This window comes from Bufo bufo, chromosome 1 (genome assembly GCF_905171765.1).
Source record: "Bufo bufo chromosome 1, aBufBuf1.1, whole genome shotgun sequence".
Taxonomy (NCBI): Eukaryota; Metazoa; Chordata; class Amphibia; order Anura; family Bufonidae; genus Bufo; species Bufo bufo.
The window spans coordinates 497741101-497754126 of NC_053389.1; the positions used below are offsets into that span (position 1 = coordinate 497741101).

The 13026-nt window shown below is 41.2% G+C and overlaps 1 protein-coding gene across 1 annotated transcript in view; it reads left to right on the top strand.

The window, feature by feature from the left end:
- The window catches only part of LOC120981077 (sodium-coupled neutral amino acid transporter 4-like), a 45704-nt gene that overhangs the window by 14197 nt on the left and 18481 nt on the right, over positions 1–13026 (top strand). The window contains exons 7-12 of the mRNA XM_040410560.1: positions 2757–2838; positions 3315–3397; positions 3967–4025; positions 8010–8273; positions 11287–11366; positions 12301–12401. Of these exons, the coding sequence (XP_040266494.1) occupies positions 2757–2838; positions 3315–3397; positions 3967–4025; positions 8010–8273; positions 11287–11366; positions 12301–12401 (669 nt within the window). The remainder of the gene's footprint in view (positions 1–2756; positions 2839–3314; positions 3398–3966; positions 4026–8009; positions 8274–11286; positions 11367–12300; positions 12402–13026) is intronic.

Below are 13026 nucleotides of genomic sequence, written 5' to 3' on the forward strand. Positions count from 1 at the left end.
GGATCCGACGGCATTCAGGTGTGAGAGCATCCCTCAGTGACCAGAGCTGCAGCTAAGTGAAGCTGATCGTGTCCAAGACCCTGATCCTGAAAAGAGGAACGAGGATTGCTTCCAGGAATTCTGATGAGAGCTGAGGAGCAAAGCTACATACACTGCGGGGCCACATGTTTGTTGGAGAGACATTTGTTCTGTTCAGAGTCACCAGCGGAGGCAGAGCATACCCGAGTCGGTAAGATCGTGCACGTACCTCATTACAGTGTTGGCGCCTAGAGACTGAGACCAAGCCTGTAGTTAGATAGGGTCTCTGTTTGTATCAGGCCACAAGCGTTGCTATTGTTCATTGCAAGGACTCCGTAATTTAAAGGGACATTTCACAATGGAGAGCTGATAAACTTCCCACAAATTCAAGCCAGGCTGACGTTTTGCTCAGGAGGAATACTCAGGCACCTGCTACAAGACCAGTTATGGGAGGGGGAATCCTGTAGAGCTTTGTAAGATTGTAAGCTGTTGTGCTGCACCACAGGCTAGCCCCTACCACATACAGTTATTCTTGTTTTTTTAGGGTATTAACAGGTAAGGTGTGGCAGTTTAGTTGTGCCCACCAGTAGGTAAATTACCACGCTTTCCTCCTGCATCCATCGTAGGGAGCCACGCTGTGCAGCGCAAGGGTCTCAGCCTTCGGGCTGGGTGTATGTAAATTTATTGTTGGTTCCCAGTATTTGTGGTTGTGTTCATTACCACGTTTAAGTAAAATTCAGTTTTGGCAAAAGCTGGTGGTGGAGTTGTTTTCCTTGTTTGTGACTTCGCTGTATCCTGGGGAGCCCACCCTGGTACATGGCTTACATCTTGGCGTAGTCGGCAGGATTCAGTGACCATTATGGATGGGAACGCAGCGGGAGACCTTCCCCCAATGGCATCGGTCCAGGACCCAGCTCAGGGTGGGCCAGTGCAAGGCCAACTTGCCCCAACACGGCTGATACAGCTTGCCCCCACCATGCCCTCCCCAGTAGGGTACATCCTCGTGGGGGCGCTGTTGTGTCGTTTGCCAAAATTTGACTGTAAAAACATGACGTTGCAGGACTGGACTGAAAGGGTGTGAGACATGATGAGGACTTCGGGTGTGCTTCCGCCATCGAACACAAAATCCCCACCAGAGATGCTGCACCAATCAGGGAACGTTACTGGCAAATACCACCTAAAATTTACCAGGAAGTGAAGGATATGGTGGCCAGCATGTTGAAAAACCGGGTGATCCAGGAGAGTCAAAGACTTTGGGCTGCTCCAGTAGTCTTGGTGCAGAAGAAAGATGGGAGTCTCCGGTTCTGCGTGGATTATCGGAAGCTAAATGCCCAGACCGTCCAGGATGCCTACCCCCTTCCGTGGATTGAGGAGTCGCTGTCCCCCCTGAGTCAGGCGAAGTTCTTCTCGACTCTTGACCTGGCCAGTGGGTATTGGCAAGTACCGATGGCCAAGAAGGACAAAGCGAACAAATGCTATTGTTCATTGCAAGGACTCCATAATTTAAAGGGACATTTCACACTGGAGAACTAATCAACTTCCCACAAACTCAAGCCAGGCTGACAGAGGAAGCCAGGAGGAATACTCAGGCACGTGCTACAAGACCAGTTATGGGAGGGGTAATCCTGTAGAGCTTTGTAAGATTATAAGCTGATGTGCTGCACCGCAGGCTAGACCCTATCACACACCCATACAGTTATTCTTGTTTTTTGGGGTAATAACAGATAAGGTGTGGCAGTTTAGTTGTGCCCACCAGTAGGTAAATTACCACGCTTTCCTCCTGCATCCATCGGAGGGCGCCACGCTGTGCAGCGCAAGGGTCTCAGTTTTCGGGCTGGGTGTATGTAAATTTATTGTATGTTCCCAGAATTTGTGGTTGTGTTCATTACCACGTTTAAGTAAAATTCTGTTTTGGAAAAAGCTGGTGGTTTTCCTTGTTCGTGACTTCGCTGTATCTTGGGGGGGTCCACTCCGGTACACGGCTTGCATCTATGTTACAAAAAAAAGGATACAAAAACACAGCACACCACGTTCTTGCATCTTGCACAGTCTGGTAAAAAAAAGTAAACTTTTTTACAATGAATCTCTATAGTGAACGGATGTCACTGTATGGCATCAGTCTGAGGCATCTGTTTAACGTATACTCTTTTTGTATACACTAAGGTTGGGAAAAACGTGATGTGAACCCAGCCTTAGCCATCAATCTCAGTTCTAGTCTCATTTTCCTCCATTAAAGACAGTGAAATAAATGATCCTAGAATACAAGTCACTGCTCACTCACCTTCTTTTCAGCTGCTGATTTTCATTCATCATCTAGGAGAGATGTCCAAACATGCTGATTATACGTACAGTATTACATACATTTACATGAATACATATCTACATGGATACGAGTGACGATATGATGAAATATACTCTAGAAACAAAGCATGCAAGGCTTGAAGTCCAGAGGTCCTCACAGCCATTCTGTGAAGTAAAATGGGGTCATAAAACATAGGACTCAGTGCCTTTAAGCATCCTGAGAGTTCTGTCTGTAAGGCAGGGAACTTTTTCTTCCAGTGTACTGACTGGCACATAGGGGACCATTTATGGGTGCACCGGTTCTGCCTTAATAATTTATTGTGTACATTTCTTGATGTAATGAAAGCATGCCCTAATGACATGTACTCTTTATATCTATGCAACAATTATGGATTATCTAACAGTTTGCTAACTTAATCTTTCTTTACTTTGTTTAGCAATGTCAAGTTACTTATTTATTGTCAAATATGAACTTCCTGAAGTTATAAGAACTTTTATGCGACTGGAAGAGAATTCTGGGTATGTATGGTTATAGTAGTCTTTGGCCCTGATTTATCAAACTGGTTTTGTCTTTATTTTGGTGTAAACTGTGACATTTCTTGTAAGACACATATATTAATAGTCTGTAACAGGCCAACATTATTTTTCTCACCTGCTAAGTCAGTTTCATAAATCCAGCTATTTGTTGGCATTCCTGTGGAGTTCATTGGTTTTTGCCCTTATTTATCATTGGGACATTTGTAAAAGTCCCAAAAACTTGTCTCAACGGTACTCCACGGCCGTTCTGCCATAGTTGTGGCATCAGAATGTGATCAGTTGCCTGTGCTAAATTTATCATGTGTTGTGTGCCACTTTCCTAAATTTGATTCGCAGACCTTTACATAAACAGACAAATGCAAGCTCAAACCTCAGTCTGCCCACGGTTTTTATGTCCTGTGTCCTTTCTGTTGTGAATTGCTCTTTTATTAATGGTAAATCATATTTCACTATTGCAGGGAATGGTACCTGAATGGAAACTATCTGGTGATATTTGTGTCTGTTGGAATTATTCTTCCATTGTCCCTTCTGAAGAATTTAGGTAATTTTGAAAGTATATCCTCATGATTTATAGAACGGATGCCAGATTATTCAAGATAAACAGATGACTTATGAAAATTTACAAATCATGTGTGAAGGCTACTTTCACAGTAGCATTTTTTGCAGATCTGTCATGGATCTGCAAAAATGCTTCCATTACAATAATACAACCGCATGCATCCATCATGAAAGGATCCGGTTGTATTATGTCTTCTATAGCCATGTCAATGGGGGACGGATCCATTTTTCTATTGTGCCAGATTGTGTCAGAGAAAACGGATCCGTCCCCATTGGCTCCGCTTCGTCAGGCGGACAGCAAAATGTTGCAGGCAGCGTTTTGGTGTCCGCCCCCAGAGCGGAATGGTGACTGAACGGAGGCAAACTGATGCATCCTTTTCCATTCAGATTGCATTAGGGCAAAACTGATCTGTTTTGGACTGCTTTTGAGAGCCCTGAACGGATCTCACAAACGGAAAGCCAAAACGCTAGTGTGAAAGTAGCCTAAGTATCTTATGCAATTTCTTTTGTTCTCGTCTGAGTAATTAATTTATTGTGTTATTACATGAACAGGATACCTTGGGTACACAAGTGGATTTTCTCTCTCTTGCATGGTCTTCTTCGTCAGTGCGGTAAGAGATCTTATCTAATTGTGCATACGTTTATGACGCACTTTATATTGTAATAAACATATTGAATATATTTGGTAATCTACATACAATTGTACTGTATACTCTCTAAAGGGGTTGTCCGGGTTCGACATACCCATATTATCACCCAGGCAGCGCCCCTGGTGTTAGCATCGGAGCATCTCATGCTTCCGTCCAGCAGTGTGTTCGGTGATGTCACCAGCTCTGATGGGCGTGCTTTAGCGCTGCCCTAGCCGCTTTACTGTCTAGGGCAGTGCTAAAGCCCGCCCATCAGTGCCGGTGATATGAACGGGCTTCCTGGCAGCCCCATGGAGAGCCCGGTTCGTCACCAGAACTCCTGAAAATGCCTTTGCCCTGCTCGATTTAGCACAGGGCAAAGGAGAGCATCGGACCATAAACTCAGGGGGGCTGCCTGGGTGAAAATGGAGGTATGTCTGGGTTCAGCTCTGAACCTGGACAACCCCTTTAAAGAAAATGAGTCATCAGAAAATGACCTGCTGTTTAAATCACAATTTTTTTTGTTTAAATGCAATTTTTTTAATGTTTGTAAATGCCATTAAGAACAGCTTAGGCAAGATGGCCGCCCCCATAATTGTGTTCAGGAACTAGAATAAATCTGCAATCAAAAAATAAAAACAGAAAAAAAGGATATGTGCTGCTATCTGATTTTAACTGGCAGATAACATTTTTGGTGACACATTTCCTTTAAAGAAGCTTCAAGAGATTGTGTGCCCTACAATTTGCTTCTGCCGGTTAAAACCAGATAACGATACATACCCTTTTTCTCTAATCTATTTTTTTATTGTACAGTCGTGGCCAAAAGTTTTGAGAATGACACAAATATTAGTTTTCACAAAGTTTGCTGCTAAACTGCTTTTAGATCTTTGTTTCAGTTGTTTCTGTGATGTAGTGAAATATAATTACACGCACTTCATACGTTTCAAAGGCTTTTATCGACAATTACATGACATTTATGCAAAGAGTCAGTATTTGCAGTGTTGGCCCTTCTTTTTCAGGACCTCTGCAATTCGACTGGGCATGCTCTCAATCAACTTCTGGGCCAATTGATAGCTGACTGATAGCAACCCATTCTTTCATAATCACTTCCTGGAGTTTGTCAAAATTAGTGGGTTTTTGTTTGTCCACCCGCCTCTTGAGGATTGACCACAAGTTCTCAATGGGATTAAGATCTGGGGAGTTTACAGGCCATGGACCCAAAATGTCAACGTTTTGGTCCCCGAGCCACTTAGTTATCACTTTTGCCTTATGGCACGGTGCTCCATCGTGCTGGAAAATGCATTGTTCTTCACCAAACTGTTGTTGGATTGTTGGAAGAAGTTGCTGTTGGAGGGTGTTTTGGTACCATTCTTTATTCATGGCTGTGTTTTTGGGCAAAATTGTGAGTGAGCCCACTCCCTTGGATGAGAAGCAACCCCACACATGAATGGTCTCAGGAATCTCAGGATGCTTTACTGTTGGCATGACACAGGACTGATGGTAGCGCTCACCTTTTCTTCCCTGGACAAGCCTTTTTCCAGATGCCCCAAACAATCGGAAAGAGGCTTCATCGGAGAATTGCCCCAGTCCTCAGCAGTCCATTCACCATACTTTCTGCAGAAAATCAATCTGTCCCTGATGTTTTTTTGGAGAGAAGTGGCTTCCTTGCTGCCCTTCTTGACACCAGGCAATCTTCCAAAAGTCTTCGCCTCACTGTGCGTGAAGATGCGCTCACTCCTGCCTGCTTCCATTCCTGAGCAAGCTCTGCACTGGTGGCACTCCGATCCCGCAGCTGAATCCTCTTTAGGAGACTATCCTGGCGCTTGCTGAACTTTCTAGGACGCCCTGAAGCCTTCTTAACAAGAATTGAACCTCTTTCCTTGAAGTTCTTGATGATCCTATAAATTGTTGATTGAGGTGCAATCTTAGTAGCCACAATATCCTTGCCTGTGAAGCCATTTTTATGCAACGCAATGATGGCTGCACGCGTTTCTTTGCAGGTCACCATGGTTAACAATGGAAGAACAATGATTTCAAGCATCACCCTCCTTTTAACATGTCAAGTCTGCCATTTTAACCAAATCAGCCTGACATAATGATCTCCAACCTTGTGCTCGTCAACATTCTCACCTGAGTTAACAAGACGATTACTGAAATGATCTCAGCAGGTCCTTTAACGACAGCAATGAAATGCAGTGGAAAGTATTTTTTGGGATTAAGTTAATTTTCATGGCAAAGAAGGACTATGCAATTCATCTGATCACTCTTCATAACATTCTGGAGTATATGCAAATTGCTATTATAAAAACTTAAGCAGCAACTTTTCCAATATTTATGTAATTCTCAAAACTTTTGGCCACGACTGTAGATTTGTTATTCTATTAAGCGAACATGATTATGAGGTAGACACCTTTTTTTTTTTTTATATGGATAAAGATGTGGAAGTTGGAAAAAACATCACCAAAAATTATTTAAAATGTTTTACATAAAAATTTGATTTAACCAAGGAAATTAAATCATCCCTTACTGAGTTAAATATATATTTTCGACTTACTGTTATAGTTGTTTGCATTTACTAATCATTATGTCCTAGCTGTAATGGCACTGGCTTCTTGATGAGTGGCCTTGTGCTTACTTACAGTAGCTAGTCTGAACAAGCAGAGCTGTCAAGTAAATCTTAAAGGGAATCTGTCACCTAGAGAATCAATAACCAAACCAAAAGCATGTCCTTACAGCATTTCATAATTTTTTTCCATATGTTTAACTTTTTCTTCGGAGCTGGTATTATATCTTCATAAAATCCTCTTTTATCCATATGCTAATGAGGCATTAAGGTGCACAGAGGGGCATTATTTTCATTCAAAGGTGCCCAGGAACGCCCCCCTACAGAGCCCAAGCATGCCTCTGTTCCGCTCATATACTATGCCCTCAGCCCCCGGCTACATCATGAGAGGCCAATAACCCTGCCCACCCTTTCCCTTCAGCATAGCCTACAGATGCAGTGCCGAACACTGCCTGGGCCTGCTCTCTTCCAGTTCAAATGAAGGCATCAGTTTCAACTATTTCATTGGGCATGCGCCGAAAACATCACTTGGCTCGGCGCATTCCCAATGAAACATCTAATGTGTAAAATATAAGAAAATGAACTGGATCGCACATCCTCAATACTATGCTTTTATCTAACTGCTTCTCAGCATAATTAACATTGCTTCTCAGCACAATTTATCATATACCTACCCCTATTTCTTATATTTTACGTGAAACATCTAATATGTATGGCCAGCTTTATAAATTTGTGCATGCCTATTGTAAAGCATAAAGGGACAGTGCATTGATCAGGGATGCAAAGGACACAAAAGAGATTATCTAGGTGTAGGGATCCTTTTAAACATGGGCTGATTTCAGCCCAGAGTGCTAATCAAGTTGATCAGTGCTCTTTTAACCCCTTAGTGACCCACCTGTTTTGGCCCTTACTGACCAAGCACTTTTTTTTGCTTTTTTCATCATCACCTTCTAAGAGCTATAACTTTTTTATTTTTCCATCTAGCTGTATGACGTCCTGTTTTTTTCGGGCAAAGTTGTAGGACATAAGGAGATGCGCTGCCGATGATAATTATTAGTCCCACATAAAAGATTAGATCAACCCACAAACGAGCATTTGCTCATTTGTTGGCTGATGGCTGCCATATTTACCCAGGACATGGAGAGAACATTTTTGTAGGTGCTCATTTAGTCAATTATCAGCCTATGTTAAGGGCCTTAACACTGTGTATAAGGTTTGCCTGGATTGTTCATTTTACCTGCAGTTCTTTTTAAAAGCATATATACGGTAGACACACTTATACCACGAGGAGTTGTAACAAATGGCAAACTCTTCTGCAGCTGTCACTTTATCTCTGCTACTTCTGCATGCTTCAAAGAATCTAGCAAATAATACCCACAAAACATCTCTATAATTGTTCATTACAGGTCATCTATAAAAAGACTCAGATACCCTGCCCATTACCTATGTTGGATCAACATCCTGGAAATTTAACAAACAGCACTAATCATCTACCCCCTGTTATAATGCAAAACTACACCCTTAGTTCTGGCGTGAACTTTATGATGGATTACACTCAAGAAGGGACAGGCCTGAATGAGCACAAAGATAATAACCATGGAAGTGGAGTAGAGTTTGAAGCCCACACTGACGATAGATGCCAGCCCAAATATTTTGTGTTCAATTCACAGGTAGGTTTTATACTGTCGTATGATAAATACATATGCATGTATGTGAATAAATATTGCTGATGTTTTCTTCATCCTCATCCCTTTCTGATATTATTTGTGTTCTGTATGTAAATTGTAGCAGATGAATATAGCACAGCAAGACATTCTTACCAAGACCCTCCAGTTTTATCTATATTTTGATATATCATATTTCATAGAGGTATATTACAATAGAGGCGACGGTCTATGAGCTAAGACATCAAGTAGAACAGCTTCAACAAATCCCTACTCCCCCATGCCATTTGGCAGTTGGATAACCATGTAGACAATGCTGCCTTAGGAAAGCTCATGAACATTACAGTTCAGTCCATTCCTATAGCGACAGAAGATAACAACTTAGGTCACATATCCATTTAAGCTCAGAACCATTTATTCCAACTCACATATTGCTGTTTCAGATTTGTAAGCTTTCACTAGTGCAATATACAGTATGAAAGCTAATGGGGGTCCGAGGACTGCAGTTTTAATCTCATGTAACTGGCCATATAGAGCCCCCAACACGTGTGCAATAAAGCACTCTATTATGTACTCCACTGCAATCTGTTTTGTTCAGCGTTGTATTTGTAAATTATATTGCACAATATCCTCACTTAGCAGCATTGAAAGAGTTAATCTACTACATCTACATAATAAGAATTCCCTACTCATGTCCATTAGTCATAAGAACTCTTGCACAGGTCCATATTACAGATTGTGTAGAAATCTATGCATCGGATTTCATACTGAAGTATACAGAGTATAGAGTATAGTATATACAGAGTATAGAGAATCCTTGGGAATATGGCAGACCAAGAAAGCACCATAGGACAGCACTCAGGACAAATAATATGGAACCATAGGAACTCAGTCTACCACCATGCAGGCTACATGTACATGGCTATGACATGTGCATGAGATCTTGAGCTGGTCATACATTTTAGGTAGCTTTCAGTCGAATAAGACATCTCTCTCTGCTGACTGCCCCATTTACACATGCATCCTCTGGCGACATCTTATCTCCCCCAGAAAAAAAGGATTGGGCATTTCAAATCCAACTGCTTTATCCTTTGATACATTTTGGAGACCTGGAAGGCCCCCATTCACAGTAGATGGTTGGCCCATCCCGTAGGAATGGTCATTGTCATGTTTATTCTCTAAGGGCACTTTAACACGAGGTGGGGACTGGAATAATTATCAGGGACACACGATTCGATTAATCCTTTTTCTTGATTATCGGCCCATGTGTAGAAGTCTGCAATCATCCGACAAACAAGCTTGTTTTTCGGGTGATAGCATCTGTTATGCGGCCCCAAAAAAGCCTCACTAGTCAGCAGCACATCGTCCTCTGTAAACAGGCATGTGCTGCCGACAATTCAGGATGGGGATGGGGATGAACAATCGTCGTAACAATCTTACAACCCTGACCATTGCTGCGTGATCAAGCTAACAAGTGACCATTGATCTCCTTATTCCCAATCCCTGTGCTTCCTTCGTCCCATGTTAAAGGGCCCTAAGATTATCATTTGTAAAACAGAATTGTTATCTGCAGCAGGCATCTTCTTTCATCTTAAATAGACTGGTCATACAGATGCAGGCAAGTACCTGGTTGGTTGAAGTTAGGGATGAACGAATCGACTTTAAATGGTACATCCGAAGTCGCAAAAAACGACTTTACGGAGTTCCCGATCCGTACAGTATTAGAATGTATTGATTCCGATGAGCCGAAGTTATTACTTCGCAAAGTCACACTAAGTGGTACCTTGAAACTGAACCTGAGTTCGGTGCCAAGGTTTTTTACAGTAATAATTAATTACCGAAGTTATTACACAAAGTCTTGCACGACTTTGCGAAGTGATAACTTCGGCTTATCGGTCAATACATTCTAATACTGTACAGAGTACTGTATAGTATTACAACAAAGTTTTTTGCGACTTGACTTTGAATGTACCATCTGAAGTCAATTCGCTCATCCCTAGTTGCAATGTCTCCCTTAGTGATTATTTGTGTACTTAAGACATTCTAAGCTTAAATACTGAAATATGATATATTATTTACATTTTGATAGAGCACTGAATATTTGCTTGCTTTGTGAAATACACAAGTAAAATTTGGAGCTGATCTCAGAAACTATAAGTGCAATGGGATTGTATTTGTTTTCATATTTGTTACATCTAGCAACCTTTACTACATATAGCAACATATATGGATACAGTGATATAAATATATATATATATACTATATATATATATATACTGTTAGGCCCCTTGCAGATGAGCGAGAGCGGATTAGGTCCAGATGCGTTGGGATTTCGCCAGCAAAGCCATTCAGTTTTGTATGCGATCACATTCAGTTGTTCCGTTTTTATCGTGCGGGTGCAATGCGATTTAATGCGTTTTTCACGCGCATGATAAAAAAATTGAAGGTATACAAACAATATCTCTTAGCAACCACCCGTGAAAAATGCATCGCATCCACGCTTGCTTGCGCATGCGATGCGATTTACACGCAACCCCATTTACTTCTATGGCGCCAGCGTTGCTCGAAAATCGCAGATTATAGAACATGCTGCGATTTTCACGCAACGCACAAGTGATGCGTGAAAACCAACGCTTATGTACACAGCCCCATTGAAATTAATGGGTCCAGATTCCGTGCGGGCTCAATGCGTTCGCATCACGCATTGCACCAGCGTGGAATACTCGCTCGTGTGAAAGGGGCCTTATTATGGTATAGACGTTGTAAACAGACACAGCCATTCTGCTGCCAAGGTCAGCTCCATATTTGTCATAGATTAGGTTACAAACATAGAGCAGATTTAGTTCTCTGTTAAATCAGAGGGAATCATATAGCCCCTTGACTTTCAGAAAAGAAGATTTTTTTCACCTGTGGATTTATTTAACTGTTATTACATTTATATTATGATTTGGGTAGAAACATTTAGAACATTGGAACATTTCAATTCAGGAAAATTACTGTCTGACCTTCTATCTTGCAGACAGCTTATGCTGTTCCTATATTGGCTTTTGCTTTTGTGTGCCATCCAGAAGTTTTACCTATCTACAGTGAGCTGAAAAGGTATGTTTACTTTGAGAAAGGTTTAATAAATCTTATGGAAAAACCTACGACGTGATGAGAATTAAGTTTATTGTATGTGGATGATGTGGGTGAATTGTGAAAGAAAATGGAAAAGACACCCCTTAGGCTGTTTTCATACAGTCGGTGTTTGATCAGTGAGTTCAGAGATATTCTAACCAAATGTACTTAAAAAAGACACCCTAGTGCCCACTATGGGCACATTGGCATGCATGTTACAATATGCCTCAGCAGTATTTCTGTGGTAACCAGTCTGCCTCAGTACTACTCAACTACTCAGCTCAGAGCTGAGTTTGACATTGTACCGAGAAAAGGAAAATATCTGGGTATTTCTTTGCCAACTTTAATTTTTTAATTAATTTTTTAAACTGTAGGAGGAGATGTTTATAGTTAGTCTAGAAATTAGAAGAGTATATATTAAAGGGGATGTGTCACTTCAGCAAATGGAATTTATCATGTAGCGAAAGGTAATACAAGGCACTTACTAATGTATTGTGATTGTCCATATTGCCTCCTTTGCTGGCTGGACTCATTTTTCCATCACATTATATAGTGCTTGTTTCCATGGTTACGACCACCCTGCAATCCAGCAGCGGTTGCCATGCTTGCACACTATAGGAAAAAGCCAGCCTCTCTGGTGAGTGTGCATAGGCTGACGCTTTTTCCTATGGTATGCAAGCATGGAAAAGTATGCAAAGCATTGGAAAAGTATACAAAAATATAATAAAGAAGAAAACATAGAAGAATGAAACATAGAAGCCAAAATAGTAAGATAAAGGTGATATAGTATACAGAACATTATGAGAGCAGCAGTGATCCAGTGAACGATAGAGAGATTCTCTTTGCATTTACTAATTAGTTTATTACAGCAACGTCTCATGATAGCCTGACGCACATTTTAATTATCTCCTTCTAGCCGTTCCCGAAGAAAAATGCAGAATGTTTCTAATGTGTCTATAGCTGCAATGTTGGCAATGTATCTCTTTGCTGCGCTGTTTGGTTACCTTACATTTTATGGTAGGTAAAAAACGTATATGTGAATAATGTAATATGGTAAGGCATTGCCGTGGATAAGTGATAATCAAATTTTAACTGTGGCAAAAACCCCTTTAATAATCTGTATTGCCCAATATGGTCTAACATGACCCAGAGCAGGGCCATAACGATTGGCACATTTTTAAATGTTCTCCAGAAATGTTTGAAAATGGCCAACGTGCATTACAGCCTATGATGGCAAATTTGCAGACTCCAGACAGATTTGATTTGTTGCACCGGTTGCAATATAGTCAGGGGTCACAACATGCAATCATTAGATACAATGTTGCAATCTTCTACTGTCATGGAGCATGTTGCCATGTAGCCCAAAACACAAATCTCTGAGGAAACTAATATAGTTAATATCCATCCACACTCACCCTCCAAAATTTTGGGGGAATAAATGGCACATGCATGTGCTCAATCTTCTTTCTTCCTATTAGGACAATTAGTATATTATTATGGGGTGGTAATCCTATAAATTATTATACTGGAATGTAACATTGTGAATGTGTTTAAGCTAGGGCCTACTTTAGCAATCAGTGGAATGAATCACTTTCCACTCCGCTATCAGCTGGCCATTGGGCTTCATGACATTGAAGTCTCA